Genomic DNA, 14,585 nt, shown 5'->3' with positions numbered 1-14,585 from the left:
TGTCAGCTGCCAAGGAAACTATAGACGTTTTAGTTTTTTGTCAGGAAATACACTTGGACCCATTTACACAGTCCATGAAGAAGTTAAATTCTTAAACCTGTTTCATGGAAATATTATGCAATATTATGCTCATATTCAGATTCATACTTAAATTTTAGGTTTCCACCAGAATATCTTAACATGCTTTAATGTAAACAACAACAACAACAACAAAAAAAAAAAACCACATCATTTTTTATATACTGTCTGCCTGTAAGATACAGCTCTATTTTTCTATCTTCATGGGTCATTTCCATAGGAGTGTAAGGTTGTTTCACTGGAATTACATTGCTAGGCAACAGCATGGGTCCATGTTTGCCTCTGTCAGCTGATGTCATTCACATACACTGTAAAACATTCCAGCATTTGTATGGTTGTCATGACTCTTACACATGTTAAATCAAAAAATGAAAACTAAAGGTCTGTAAAAAAGACATTTTTTTGTTTTGTTTTTTACTTTCACAGTATTTATTTAGCACCAATACCTGCTTTATTTATAAATAAATAAACATAAATAAAGCCCCCTGCGCCTGTGTGTCCCCTATCTCTAACAGATCTTTGATGCGTCTTCATGAATCTACCATCCTGTTAATCAATCTCTCTCTTTTTACGCTCAGCTTCATGCAACCTATCAGCACAGGGTCAACTGCTTTCTTGCAGATATAGGTCTCACATTTACACTATCCTTTTCATGGTGTAGCCTTTACCATAAACTGTTGGTGTATACCTACATCCATGGTGTATATGCCTGAAAATGACATTACTACACAACCTTCTAAAATAAGGGAAAACACTGCCAACAAAGAAAAAGACAAGAGAAGCTGGGTTTTTGTGGTGTTTGTAAAGTGATGGTATGAATATTAGGCTAACATCAGTACACTGTAGGTTTAAAGAGTGGGAGTAGTTATAATATAGGTGAAAAATTACCAAGACAAAAGTTAATGTCATCTGGTGGAGTTGGATCTGTAAGCAAGAGATTAGTTTATCACTTGGAGAGCCAATTAGTTATTTATTGTATAAGTAATTCCTTTCTTAACCAATAGATGGTGCTAAAGCTACACTCAACACATGAATGAAATTGCCATGCATCTGGACTGCTGCAAACTTCAGATTTATTGCAGTTGATCTTTTTTTTGGCCATTGGATAGCCTAATAGTGGTCTATGTTTTTATTACACTGAACAAAAATTTAAACCCACCACTTTTGTTTTGCTCTCATTTTTCACGGGTTTAATTTAATGATCTAAGACTTTTTTATTTTTTTTAAAATCGGTATATTTGTGTCACATTCTGGTTGCAAATTTGTTAAAATCTGTGTTCTCCTTTTCCAATATGATCCATCCACATGACAGGTGTGGCATATCAAGATGCTGATTAACCAGCATCATTACTACAAAGGTGTGTCTTAGGATGGTCACAATTAAAGGCCACCCTAAAATTTGCAGTTTGATCACACAACACTACAGATGTCTCAAATTTTGAGGGAGCTTGCTATTGGCATGCTGACTGCAGGAATGTCCATCAGAGCTGTTGCATGTTAACTGAATTTTCATTTCACTACCATAAGACGTCTCCAATGTCGTTTACAATAATTTGGCAGGACATTCAACTGGCCTCACAAATGTAAACCACGTGTAACCACACCATCTCAGGACCTCCAAATCCACTCTCTTCACCTGCAACATCACCTGAGACCAGCCACCTAAACAGCTGATGCAATAATTGGATTGCACAACCGAAGAATTTCTGCACAAACCACCAGAAATCATCTCAGTGAAGCTCATCTGCATTTTCATCCTCCTCTGCAGGGTCTTGGCCCTGACAGCAGTTTGTCATTGCAACCACCCTCTTGGGAAGTTGTGAGGCCAGTTGGATGTACTACTGCCAAATTCAGGGAAACAACATTGTTGACGTCTTATGGTAGTGAAATTAACATTCAGCTCATGAGCAACAACTCTGGTGAACATTCCTGAAATCAGCACGCCAGTAGCAAGCTCCCTCAAAACTTGAGACATCTGTGGCATGGTGCTGTGTGATCAAACTGCACATTTTAAAGAGGTCTTTTACTGTGACCATCCCAAGGGACACGTGGATATTAATGATATTGTCAGCAGCATTAATACCCAGCATCCAGCATCATTAATATCAGCATCTTGATATGTCACACCTGTCAGGGGGATGGATTATCTTGAAAAAGGAGCAGTGTTCACTAACATGGATTTTAACAAATTGCTGGCCAATATCTGAGAGAAATTTATCTATTGAGTGCATAAAAGAGTTTTAGATCTTAACTTAAACCTGTGAGAAATTGGAGCAAAAGCCAACATTTTTGTTCAATATGTTAAGTTTTACATAAAAAGCTTTGATGGCTGAGATAGTTGGTCAATTGATTTTGAGAGAAAAGAAATATTTTTCTCATTTGAAGTAGAATATACACCCTTGGGGCATGAAGTCCACTCAGAAAGAGGGCACCCCCAGTGGCATCCCAAAAGAAAATACGATCTAGTTAGATTTTCTAGTAGCTTAGTCATGTGCTTTTACATAGGCCTAGTACAGATCTACATTAAGTAGGCTAGTAGTATTGTATTGTAATAGTATTGTTTCAACAGCGTGCTATTGTTATTAACCAGCTAGCAATCATTAGCATTGCTGGCTATCTAGAATTAGCCAACATTTTTTGGCAAGCTTACTAGAGGAAAGCATCCTGAAATATAAACCATTAGCCTTTAGGAAAGGCTACAAGACATCTAGATTGGATGTCTTAGGGTTGATGGATTGGGGTTGAGATTTTACTTTGTTATAGTTCCTTAGATTGCTTGTTAAAGATATCATCTCTCTGTTATTACAATGTAAATAACCATTTTACCAATTTATTTGTCCCAACAGTGTGTTGGTTTATGCATCATCAAAACTCATATCCAAATATTTTTTAATTTTACAGTCAACTGACTTTGTCTTCCTCCATCTTCCCCTACTAATTTATCATTTATACATATTCCAGATTGTGAACAGAATGCAGATGCTTTTGTGCCAGCTACATACCAGTACACTGTTGTACGAGCACTTCAGACTGAGTCATCGAGACACATTTGTCTGTTTCCAACTAGTTGCAATTGGCAGAAATTAGCTTTTCAGGCCTGTGGAATAAGAAGGAAAAAATGTTGCAGCTGCAGAACACGTGAACATGGCTGGAAAGAGATGATGCAGGGGAGGAAAAAGCTAAGCTACAAAGCTAATGATAATAGTATTTCATTAAAGCACCACCCCTAATCTAAACTCGACTCACACTGGAGCCAGACTACCTGCCTAGACACTTGCCCTAGTAAGGAAATAGCAAATGAATCAGTCTTGAATCAAAAAGATTTGCTCAACAGTGTTCTTGATTTATTATGTTATTATCCGCATGACCTTCATGGAAAGTCCTTTTCGATCCGTCATTGTTGTCATACGGGAAGTGAAATGCAGAATGAATCAGCAGGTAATCCCTGCTGCAGATCTCTCTGTTCTCAGAGTACATTCTTAACAACATAGTCATGCACAATCCAGGTTTTTATCTTTAACACTCAGGAAAGAAGGCAGAATAATTAAGTCCAACGATACAAAATTTAGTGCTATAATTTCATTGTAAAATCAATTAAAGTAACACTGCCTTAAAGCACTATCTAGCCAGATTAATCTATATCATATGTACTATATTTAACAGTTGGAGAACTTCACCACTGTATGCAGTGTAACATATTTGTGACTATATAAATATCTTCCTCCTCAACTCTGACCTATTTTATAGGAAAATAGAGGAAAAGTACTCTAGCAAAAAATGAGAGTAAAACTTAGTCACATTTCATTGCTTTATTTACATTCAATTTAAGGTTCTATACATATCCTCAGTAAATTGAGGGTACCATTCAAGTATTAACTTATAAAATCTTACATTATTTCACATAAAGCACTGTATAAACAAGCATATTTAAACTTAAACATACATAAACTCCACAGTTTTTGAATATTTATAATCCTTCGTAGAATACATTCAGCAGAATAACTAAAATTAGGAATACAATCTAAATATTCTGGTTTCATCTGGAGCTCCCCCTGGTGGTTATACCGACACAGCTCAATTTTTCCACATTCATCCAATGTAGGAGCAAATCACTGTGCAATTTGTTTTTTACTTCCAAAGATGGTGAAAATTAACTTTTCAGAGAAATAAAACCAAATAAAACTTAGTCCCTCTTTAAGTATCACTCCTGCAAATCTTAGAGTCTTTCAGGACAGAGTGTTTTTAGTACTGCAGTCATATAATGTGGCCTTCATCTCTGCCCTTTGTTACTATGAGTTTCCAAATGAGAATACAAAAATAATGGTAATGTTCACTTATTGTAAGTAAACAGTAGAAAGTTTATGTGCAAAATCATAGCATTAGCTAGCTTCCATTTGTAAGGTCAGACAATGAACTCACTTGTAAACCTTTGTGGAGTATGAAAGATATATTCTGATTGAATAAGCATTTCTGAAGTGGACCAGCCGAGAAATGTCAAACTGCATGTCTAATCTGATCGGCTCCAAAGCCACAAAGTTAGTTCCCTCCTCATGCTTCTACGTGGGTCTCTCTTTCTAAATGTTTTCAGCTGTAGAATTCTTCATATGCCCGATGACTCGGTGACACAGTACATCCACAGTAGGGTCCTTCTCTCGGCTCAAACTTGGTTGACATCATTCTTCTCTGAGCTGGGGAAAGAGGTGGGCTCCCAGCGGCCTAAAATATTACCCCTCAGTCCCGCCTGGCACTTAACGATGAGGTAGATTTTGCGGAGAACGGTGCGGCGCAGCAGGATGTAGACCCAGGGGTCGAGGATCTGGTTCCACGTGGCCAGCCTCACACCCATCACCATCAGGGTTTTATAGCTGGACAAGTCCTCTCCGATGGTTCCTGTGTAGGAGCGGATCGCTGATATCAGGCCAAAGATCTGCAGGCATGAAAGATGTGACTGTAATTATTACATGATGAGGAAGAAAAAACATTGCATTGATAGAAAAGCTGAAATGAATCAGTTCTCATGGTGATCTAGTTTATTTTGATGTTTTGAGGTTCCTGATGAGTGCAGTCATTTTGGTATTCAGCCATGGATACACCAATATTGCTTTTGCATGATCACATTACAACTAAAATGTAGTGTATAACAAAAAATAAATAATAACTGTCACTATATCCTGACAGCAGTAGCCTAAATAAGGCAGATTATCTCTGTTATCATGCTGTAGTGCCTCCTCAAAGTGTAAAGAATCATGACATCAACCAGTCAGAGCCGAGGAGTCTCTAATGCAGCTGTCAATCATGTCAATCACTGCTAATGAACTGTGGTCAAACTGTCAAACTAGGCAGCAGCACCTAACAAATATTGAAGATTCTGTTATTGGATTGCCTGTTTCTCACCTTAAATGTTCTGAGAAACATATTTTAGTGTATTGTTAGGCTGTAACATGAGAAAGATTGCCGTGACTGGTGGGTGTTCCTTCGTTTTTGCTTTCAACATGGTGGCCGGGTCACAAACTTTGCCATGTTACAGCTAAACTGCACACTAAAATTCATTTTTTTTCAATAACTACTTATCCTGTTGGGGGTCATGGGGGGGCGGGAGCCTATCCCAGCTGTCACTGGGTGAGAGGCAGGGTACACCCTGGACAGGTCGCCAGACTATCGCAGGGCTGACACATAGAGACAGACAACCATTCACACTTGTGGGCAATTTAGAATCACCAATTAACCAAACTTGCATGTCTTTGGACTGTGGGAGGAAGCTGGAGCATGAGTCGAGCCCTGAGTTCAAACAGGAACCCTCTTGCTGTGGGGCAACAATGCTAATCACTGCACCACCATGCCACTGTACACTCAAACATGTTTCTGACAGGAACAGAAACAGAATCTTGATTCATATTTGATCAGCGCTGCCTAGTTTAACAGTATGACCGCAGTTCAGCAGCAGTGATTGATGACTGACAGCCGCTCTCTCTGAAAACGGCCTGTGATTGGCCAAAGTCTCACGTTAGATTTTCTAAAGCCTACACACAGAGATAAGTGAAGGGGCAGACGCCTGGAGTTCTCTTAGGGCATTTGAATTACAATACGTTTAAAGTTTATGATGGGATTTTTGACAGCAAAATTAAACTGGCTACACCACCTTTGAATATTAGGAGATACTTTTATTTTTGTGAGCATGGCAGCACAGATGCATCTATGTGACATGTTAGGGTAAGATAAGCACTTCAGACCTACCTTTAGGTAATTTAGTGTTTTTAAAAATCTTCCCTCCTGCGCGCCATAGTTGGGTGTGACTGTAACTTTACCTGACAAGCCACACGCCTGAACTGATGAAAGGTCAGGCTCGGCTTCTCCTTTCCTTTTTGAAAAAAAGACTAAAACTGGCTGGACTGAACTGCCCTCACTGCCTGGCATTTGTTGATTCCAATGCAGTTTTGATAGAATAATAATATGGCAGAATCACCAATACTGATATCAATAAATTATTAAAAGCTGTCACATACTATCATGTAAGGAAGAGCAATGTGTCATGCGAATTCTTAAGTCACATGCAAGATGGTTTTAAAGGTAACAGCTGCAGAGATGCAAATAGTGCATGCACCACAAGGAGTGTTCATGTACCCTGAAGGTGATCTAATGTGAGATGGATTGAGTTTTTTTCAAATTGACCGTATTGACAGTGGAGCGGATACTGAGGAGAAGACTGTGTGTATAATTACTGGAAGTATTGATCTGCCTTCACTGCTTCAGAATCTGCCATCAGCGTTTGTTAGAAGACCCTTTTTCCTGTTGATGGTACAGTACACTGGATTATTACAGTTTCCCATTTACTTGCCATTGATTAAATAGATTTTTTTTTACTGTTTCTGGTCTAACTGAGTCCCTCTCTTTGATGATTATTGTTTCCACAACATAAAAGGAATAAATGTCCCAGAGTCTGTCTCTGGTCTTCACCAATGTCCTAATGCAGAGGCTTATTTATGTGCTACTAGATCCAGCTACAAACCGCACAGTCTTATGTTTTGTTTTTAAAAATGACAACAATATTTTTCATCTGTTGCTAACACAGCACTCGTATTAAGTGACATAATCCTGGTAGATAATCCTTTCCACAAATGAGCGCAGTAAAAATACTTGAAGTCCCAGCACATTCACACAGGTGTTTTCAGTTACCCTTGTAAGAGCCACGTTCGATCTTGAATTGGTGTGCACAGATTCGCTACAGTTTCTGGGTTGAAATACGTACTATTTTGAAACAGTTTGCAGCTGGTTTTGAGTTATGTTTTCTCTTGTTTGGTTGGAGTGTCAGAGGGGTTACCCAATCACAGATCTGACTCATTGTACTTACATTATTTGTTAACATGTCACACTTTATTTGGCAATGTGAACATATGTTCCACGTGTCAATGAAGCCTGTTTGAATTGAATTAAATGAACCCCAACATACTAAAAGGCAGTGTGCTTGGATAACACAAGATGGTGTTCAACACATTTTGCCATGTTTTGTTAAGGCTGAACACAGTCAAGGCTGAAGTGGAGTAAAGCTATGCTGGAAATTACATGCTGTCAGCACACTATAGGCACCACTGTAAATGGTGTAAATTTATCCATCCTTACAGGTGCAACAAAGCTGACAAGACAGTGAAAGAGCTGTTAATCAAGCACAGTGTGTACACCAATCAGGCAACAATGAGTGACAACCCCTGTGTGAGGAACATTATATGTTATAGTGAGCTGATGCTGTTTTCTAAAGCTGATACTGGCTTGTACAGATAACAGCCAGGCTGCACTAATACTTTTTATAGTGCTTTTACTAATGCAAACTGAATTAAAGGTGATGTGACCTCATTATGACCTGACTGTATGCTTCCCTCTCATTGTACTTCCTAATACTCACCAGCAGAGGACTCCAGCAAATACATGAGGTGACCATGATGCCGACCAGCTGCACCACCATCTCTATGTCATGGGACTTGGATGAATGAAGGGAGCCCGGCTGCCTCCTGAGCCGAGCGAGCACCAGCGTCAGTCCGCTGATGGTGTTACACACCAACGCCACAGCTAGTGAGGTCAAACCCAGTCCAGAAAAGAGCGTCACAAATGCCATGTCCACCTCCTGAGTGTCACTGAGCACTTTAATGAAACACCAGGTCCCTGGGTCCTGATAGGAGTAAGAGCCCAGCTGAAAGCACGGCAGCAGGGCCACACACAGAGCCACCAACCAGATGATTGACAAGCAGATCTTTGCTCGGGTTTTGGTGACCAGGGATGAGTGCAGCAGCGGCTTGGTGACACCCAGGCAGCGCTCAGCAGCCATGGCACAGCCCATGAAGAGCGGGCACAGGCCAAAGAACACCATGCTGCCACCCAGGAACTGACACATCCCATCAGAGGAGTTAAAGTCCTCAGGTTGCACACCTCCAGAGAGGTAGAGCCGGAGAACCAGGGCACCAGGGATCACATGGCCGATGAAGTCCGTGATCACCAGTGAAGTGGCAAACAGAAGGAACGTGGCTTTGGTGCGTCGGGGCTGACGGGAGTAGGCATTGGCCAGGATAAACAGAGCCACAATGTTGGAGATGATGCCAAGTGTCATGGACAACACAACGACAATGACGCCACTGGTGGTGGGCTGCACCAAGGTGAGGTTTCCCTGCTGCGATAGCCCTTCAACAGCCACCCTGGCCTCCACCCTCCCTCCACTGTCATTAGAGAAACGGGGGAGAAGCGGGGGGGCTGAGGAGTTGTAGTGGCTCAGAGCTAACATCACTGTACTCTGAGGGTCCGTAGGTCCATAGTTAAAGGAGGCTGCAAAAGAGAGAAGATCAAATGAGATCCACAGAAGGGTTTAGGTTTCGTTTCAATGTTGAAGGGGACACATGTGAAATCGGGGGTTGAAGGTCATCTACCAGAGAATTTTGAGCGTCAGACACCTAATTTCCTCCATTCTGGTGATTTTTTATGCTCCAATATGTACATTTTCTGCATCATTTGGTGGTGTAAATGTCTTTAATTTTGTTTAAATATTCATGCACAAGCATGTTCCTAATATTGAGAAAGACGTATCCCCTGCAACACCCAAGAAATCTACACAAAAGGATCAATGCATAAGTACAATACTGTTGTTTTGCTTATATTGAAAGGGTAATCTTTAAAAACTACAAAAGTTCCACATATACACGGAAAAATAAAGAAAAAAACTGAATAAATGAGTGAGGAAACATTGCACATTTGTCCATACGGGGCTCAAGCGCTCAATAAATGGTATTATGAGTACGAAAATGATGTGCATCATGCTATGGTCGTAGTGACCAGATCTCAAGCTACATGAACATCTATAGAAGATTTTAGAGCAGCGCCTAAAACATCTAATGAGGGATTTCATTTCGAATGAATGGTGTTCAGTCCCTCCAGTTGAAGACATACACTTGGAGGATCTATAACATGGAGCACTGAAGTTGTTGTGACAGCTAATGGCAGCCAAACACCAAGCTATGAAAATTGAATGAGAAGTCTTTTCATTCAATTTGTAACAATGCAAGCTATATTTTCTTCATACCTTTTACCACAAAGGTTAAGGGACTTCTAACTTAAACCGTTAAATGCATACTTCTACAAATTCCTCAAAGATAACTGAGGATCTAACTATACCTGTTTTTTTGGTTTTTTTTTTACTAAAATCCCCTTTGAACCTGCTTGACAGCTGTTCACCCTGCGTATGATGTCCAGCCTGACGCATCAGAGCAAAGCACAACTGTCAGAGCTGTGGTGTTATACGATGGAGAGTGGACTCTGATCACTCAGGTGTAGTGTGGATGGAGGTCAAACACAGGTCATAAACAGGACACTGCTCCCAGCAACACACCAACAGAAATCAATATATTAAACACACTACAGCTGAGCTTTGGATTAAGCCAGGGATACTCAACTTGCTCTGCCCAGGGGCCACTTTTGCAGAGTGACAGTTGAGCAGGGGCCAGTTAATAAACAAACATTAAAACTTGTTATCAGTATTTATAATAAATGAATTGTTTTAACCTATCCTCACTCATCTTTGCCAAGAAGCAAATCCAGTCACAATGACTTCTGACAGGTCAGGTGCACACAAGTGTGTGCCTTTCTAGGAACTGGGGGCTTAGCTCAGACTCCTGTCAGGGGTGCTGTGGGGATACTCCGCGCACTTTTATTTTTAAATAAAAATGCTCTATTTTGATGCTTTTTAATCTACTCTGGTGCCTTACTTTTATTCAAAGTGTAGGAAAAAATCCCAGTCCAATAATACAATTTTTTTTTCAGACTGAGTTTTAATACTTTTAAAAATCTGATTATTTTGTAACCCCCCCTCAGGATGAATAAAAATTGAGGTCCAGGGTGATGTAAAGAAAGTCCAATAACTGGTTTCTGTATCTGAGCAGATCGTGTTCTATATAGACATCAGATTATTTAAACAAACAAACAAACAAATAAACAAAAACATAATGTCTTGCTCTGTACAATTTCCCACTGAGCAATCTGTTAGTTGTGGAGGTAAAGCCTTAATATGGTGGATTTGCTCCAGCTCCAGCAGAATACTGTGCACTTTTGCAGGGTGCAAGAAAGTATGAACAGGACCTCTTAATAACTTAGGCTATTTTTCTCTTAGCAAAATAACTTAATTCCATCATTAGCTTTAAAAAGACTAATGACTTACCACTACATAGTTCAGATATCCTTCCCGGTCCAACTGAACAATAAGACAATACTTTCACTTGTCAGATATCCACAGATAGAAAAAGTCCACGGAACAGATGAAAAAAAAAGTCTTTTCCCTGAGATCGGAAATCACGTTTGTCTTTGATTAAGTCCAATGCATCGCTGTCTGCAGTATTTCCCATGGCTGAATGTGTCCGGCTGCTTCATGGTGGCTTGAAGGTTGTAAAGGATCCTCATTGACACTGAAATACTGAGGCATGTTTTTATGTGCCTTCAGTCTGTGTGGGCGTCTCTGCTGCCGAGCTGTGCACCCCCCCGGCACACACACACGCGCACGCACACACTCAAGTTCACGTCTCATCCTCTCTGCTGCGCTTCTTTGTCGCTTCTCTCTGTTGATATTAACTGTACGGACAGTAAGCGCGCTTTAATGCTGTTACTCACTTTATGTGTGTCACATAGGTTTCCAAGAAATTATCTCAAATTGGCCCGTTTTATCTTTGTGTACACTAAAGCTACTGTACAGCCGCTGTCACCTTTTAACAGTGGCGACCCTAAAGGGGGGGGGCAGTTACAGTTTCTGCCCCCCACCCCCTATATTATGGCTAAGGGACAAGTGGCAGCTATTTTCACAGGGGTCCCTTGAGGTCTCTGCTCAAGATATCTGGATGAAAATGGGTTGATATAGTGTCACATAAAACCTGCATAAAAAAGATGCAAAAAAGATGATATAGCCTAGCTACCAGCAGCGTGGTGATCAGAACACAAGCCCAACGCACTGAACACAGACCCCATGAACATCTTAATAATGCTGGGATCAGGAGATCACTGAGTCAGTGGTGTCCCATATCAAGCCAACACATTCTTACTCTGACCTCGTCACATATCAAGGTTTGGTCACCGACTTCCCACATCCACATACAACATTTAGCGTTTACATACAGTTTCTTTCAACATAAATGCACTACGTCAGCACAAGAACACTAACTTATGTTTTTTCCCTCCAGTAACTAACGCACATGGTTGGGTTTAGGAAAAAAGAACAGGGTTTGGCTTTAGAATCCTGCAGGACGCAAACACCGCTCTCCTGGGTAAAAGTTGGTGCTTTTTGGACCCATCCACCACCACTCCTGCCCACCCTACTTGAACTTTCTCCACCTTAACTCTTGTTCTTGTCCTGCTGCGTTTCCCCTTGATGCCACCGAGCACAGATACACGATAACGGCGACCAGCCGCGTAACATGCCGACGTTAAAGGATGACTTTTTTCGTCAGTGTCTGCCACCTCAAGTCACTGCCCTAGCGCCAGATGTCAATGCCTTTGGAGTGAGACCGGGTTGGTCAAGCCTGTTGCAAGAAATCTTGGTGTCATGTTTAATAGTAATTTATGTTTTGAATATCATATCACTAAGCTTGTCTAATTATGTTTTATCACCCCAGAAAAACTGCAAAAATAAGATCTATTTTAACTTTTAGACATGCAGAACAGTCTTAACAAAAAACCTTTAAATGATTACAGATTGTACAGAACTCAGCTGCTGTGCTTTTAGCAAGAACCAAGAAGTGATCACATCACACCAGTTTAACCCTCTTTACGCTGGCTCCCTGTCTGTTTTGGGATTGATTTTAAGAACTAACTGATTAATTTTAGGGCTCTTCACAGCTTGGCTCCAAATTACATTTCAGACCTTTTAATCCCTTATGAACCTTTGTGTAGTTTGAGATCCTCAGGCAGAGGTCTTTTGTCTGTTCTGGAGTCCAGGCTGAAGACAAAGGGGAACAGAGCTTGTGAAATCAGGGCCCTGAGGCTCTGGTACGACCTTCTGGATAAAGGCTGTCTGAGTCACTGTCTTTTTTAAAGTCTTTCCTAAAAATGTACTTTTATTGAAAGCATATCCTGATTTTATTTGAGCTGTCTGTTTACTTCATTGTTATCTTGTTTATTTTAATTCTTGTTTATTATCTTGATTTTGGGTTTGTCCTTCTTTTATTTCTTTTACTTTGGAGACATTTTAGCTGGTTTCATTCTGCTTGTGTTTTACACACGTTAAGTTTTATTGCAATGCACTTTGTAACTGTGTTTTGAAAGGTGCTAGTCCTCCCTAAACCTGAGAAGGCTTGCACTTAGTAAATGTTTTGTTCCTTGCAATCATTGTACTCCTTCAAACTAAAGCTATTTTTCTTTTTGAGTAAAAGGACAACCAGACTAACCGAAGAACAATCATTTGCTTAACATGTATAGACCCATAACTCGTTAAAACAGGATTGTTGTGGAACTCAAAATGTTAACTGTACTTGTATTAGTCTATGCACATCAGATAATTAGTAATATTAACTGACACCAAAGTATATCAGCATGCACTTCTGTAACTCTACATATTGACATAGTATTTAATTAGCCTATATCCTCCTTCAGCAGCATAATAGAATTCCTGATATTCAGTTATGGCTTTTGGCTTTGGTGTGCCATCCAAAGATTTTAATGCAGCCCCATTGGCAGCCCCTGTGAAAATTGTTTTGGGGCGCCACTGCAATTTAAACTTAACCGAAATGTTTAAACGTGCAGACTTGCTCATGATGAAAAAAGTCTGCACATTACTGGCACATCCACGAACTTGAAGAAGAGCATTAAGCTCGAAATGTCACTTGTGGATGTGCCAATAAATTGCAGGGAGCAACAGTGTTGTTTATTGCTTTTCTTTTTTGTCCAGCACCTGTCTTAAATGGTTTTTGGATGTGCGCGACTGCTAGTTTTTCATGTCAGACTTGCTCATGACACACACAAGGCTAGGACTGGATTTTCCTCATGACCAGCTATAGACATTGTTCAGCTTTTTTTGTGCGGCCTGGATCAATGTGAACAGATTCAGTTTCATAGACTGCATTCTTTTTTTTTCTTTTTGCTGTTTGATGCACAATCTGTGCTCAAAATAACCTCTGAGGTATTGGTTTTCCAGAAAGATCCAGTACAAGCTGTTTATCAGTATGCTTTTAGAGGGGTTTTCTATTTCAGTTCTCTGAACAAATGACCTCAGTGCAAAGGAGGCAGGTCTATTATTTAGAGTTCAGTCAAACTATTAGATGTGGTCAAATGACGAGGTATTTTGTTTTGCATTTGTATTTTTCATCCAAATACTTACATGTTGTGAAAACCCATAGGAAAAGTACGGAAAACTCATATTCACCCTCATGGAAGCTCCAGATGTTCCTCAAGGACTGTGATGTTTGTTCTGAAGGTTTTTGCAGCTGCATTACGGAAAACATGTCAAATTTTTCATCTGTTTGATTGACAGGGAAAACCACAAGGAGCCATAATGCATTTCTGATTCTGGTCCTCTCACTGCATACTGGGGACAGGTGGTCATGTTTGCTTTCATTTTACGGGGACCTGGCAGCCAGCTGGACACATTCTTGCACACCTTGTGGTTTGGAAACAGGGTTAAAGCAACATCTTCAAATTGGCAGCCTGTTTACAGGACAGAGGGCCGAGGTGGGCACTGACATAAAAATTGGTTTATTGAAAGGGAGGCACCTGCAGGAAAAGTACTACTGGTTGGCAGCAGTGTGATAAGTCAAATCAAAAATGTCTAATACAGAAACATTGCTCATGAGGTGAGGTGAGGTAAGGTGAGGTGAGGTGAGAGCTCGCCTATTGAAGATGTTTGAGGGGTGAAAAATACAAACACATTTCACAGGTGCAGCTTTGCATTTGAGCTCCATGCTGACGTTAGCATGCTGACATGAGGCATTTCTAACACAATGAAAGTGCTTAATTGGGCATATTTAGCAGGTGTGATGTTTATCATATTTACCATT

At 40.3% G+C, this 14,585-nt stretch overlaps 1 protein-coding gene across 1 annotated transcript; it reads right to left on the bottom strand.

Annotated features, from left to right (window-relative positions):
- Window positions 1-3,872: 3,872 nt before the first annotated feature.
- LOC117255093 (prostaglandin E2 receptor EP1 subtype-like) lies at window positions 3,873-11,040 on the bottom strand. The gene is made up of 3 exons (XM_033623667.2): window positions 10,769-11,040; window positions 7,976-8,886; window positions 3,873-5,005 (listed from the first exon to the last, which is right to left on the bottom strand). The coding sequence occupies exons 2-3, from the start codon at window positions 8,843-8,845 to the stop codon at window positions 4,736-4,738; spliced, it is 1,140 nt and encodes a 379-aa protein (XP_033479558.1). The 5' UTR covers window positions 8,846-8,886; window positions 10,769-11,040; the 3' UTR covers window positions 3,873-4,735.
- Window positions 11,041-14,585: the final 3,545 nt, after the last annotated feature.

Source organism: Epinephelus lanceolatus, chromosome 3, assembly GCF_041903045.1.
Source record: "Epinephelus lanceolatus isolate andai-2023 chromosome 3, ASM4190304v1, whole genome shotgun sequence".
Classification (NCBI taxonomy): Eukaryota; Metazoa; Chordata; class Actinopteri; order Perciformes; family Serranidae; genus Epinephelus; species Epinephelus lanceolatus.
Note: the sequence above shows the minus strand (reverse complement) of the source record. Positions and strands in the feature narration are given on the sequence as shown.

Excerpts from the sequence above, each read along its gene's own strand:
- LOC117255093 (XM_033623667.2), bottom strand. The coding sequence starts at position 8,845 with ATGTTAGCTCTGAGCCACTACAACTCCTCAGCCCCCCCGCTTCTCCCC. Across the intron at positions 5,006-7,975 it reads TTTGCTGGAGTCCTCTGCTG|ATCTTTGGCCTGATATCAGC; the intron begins GTGAGTATTAGG and ends TCATGCCTGCAG.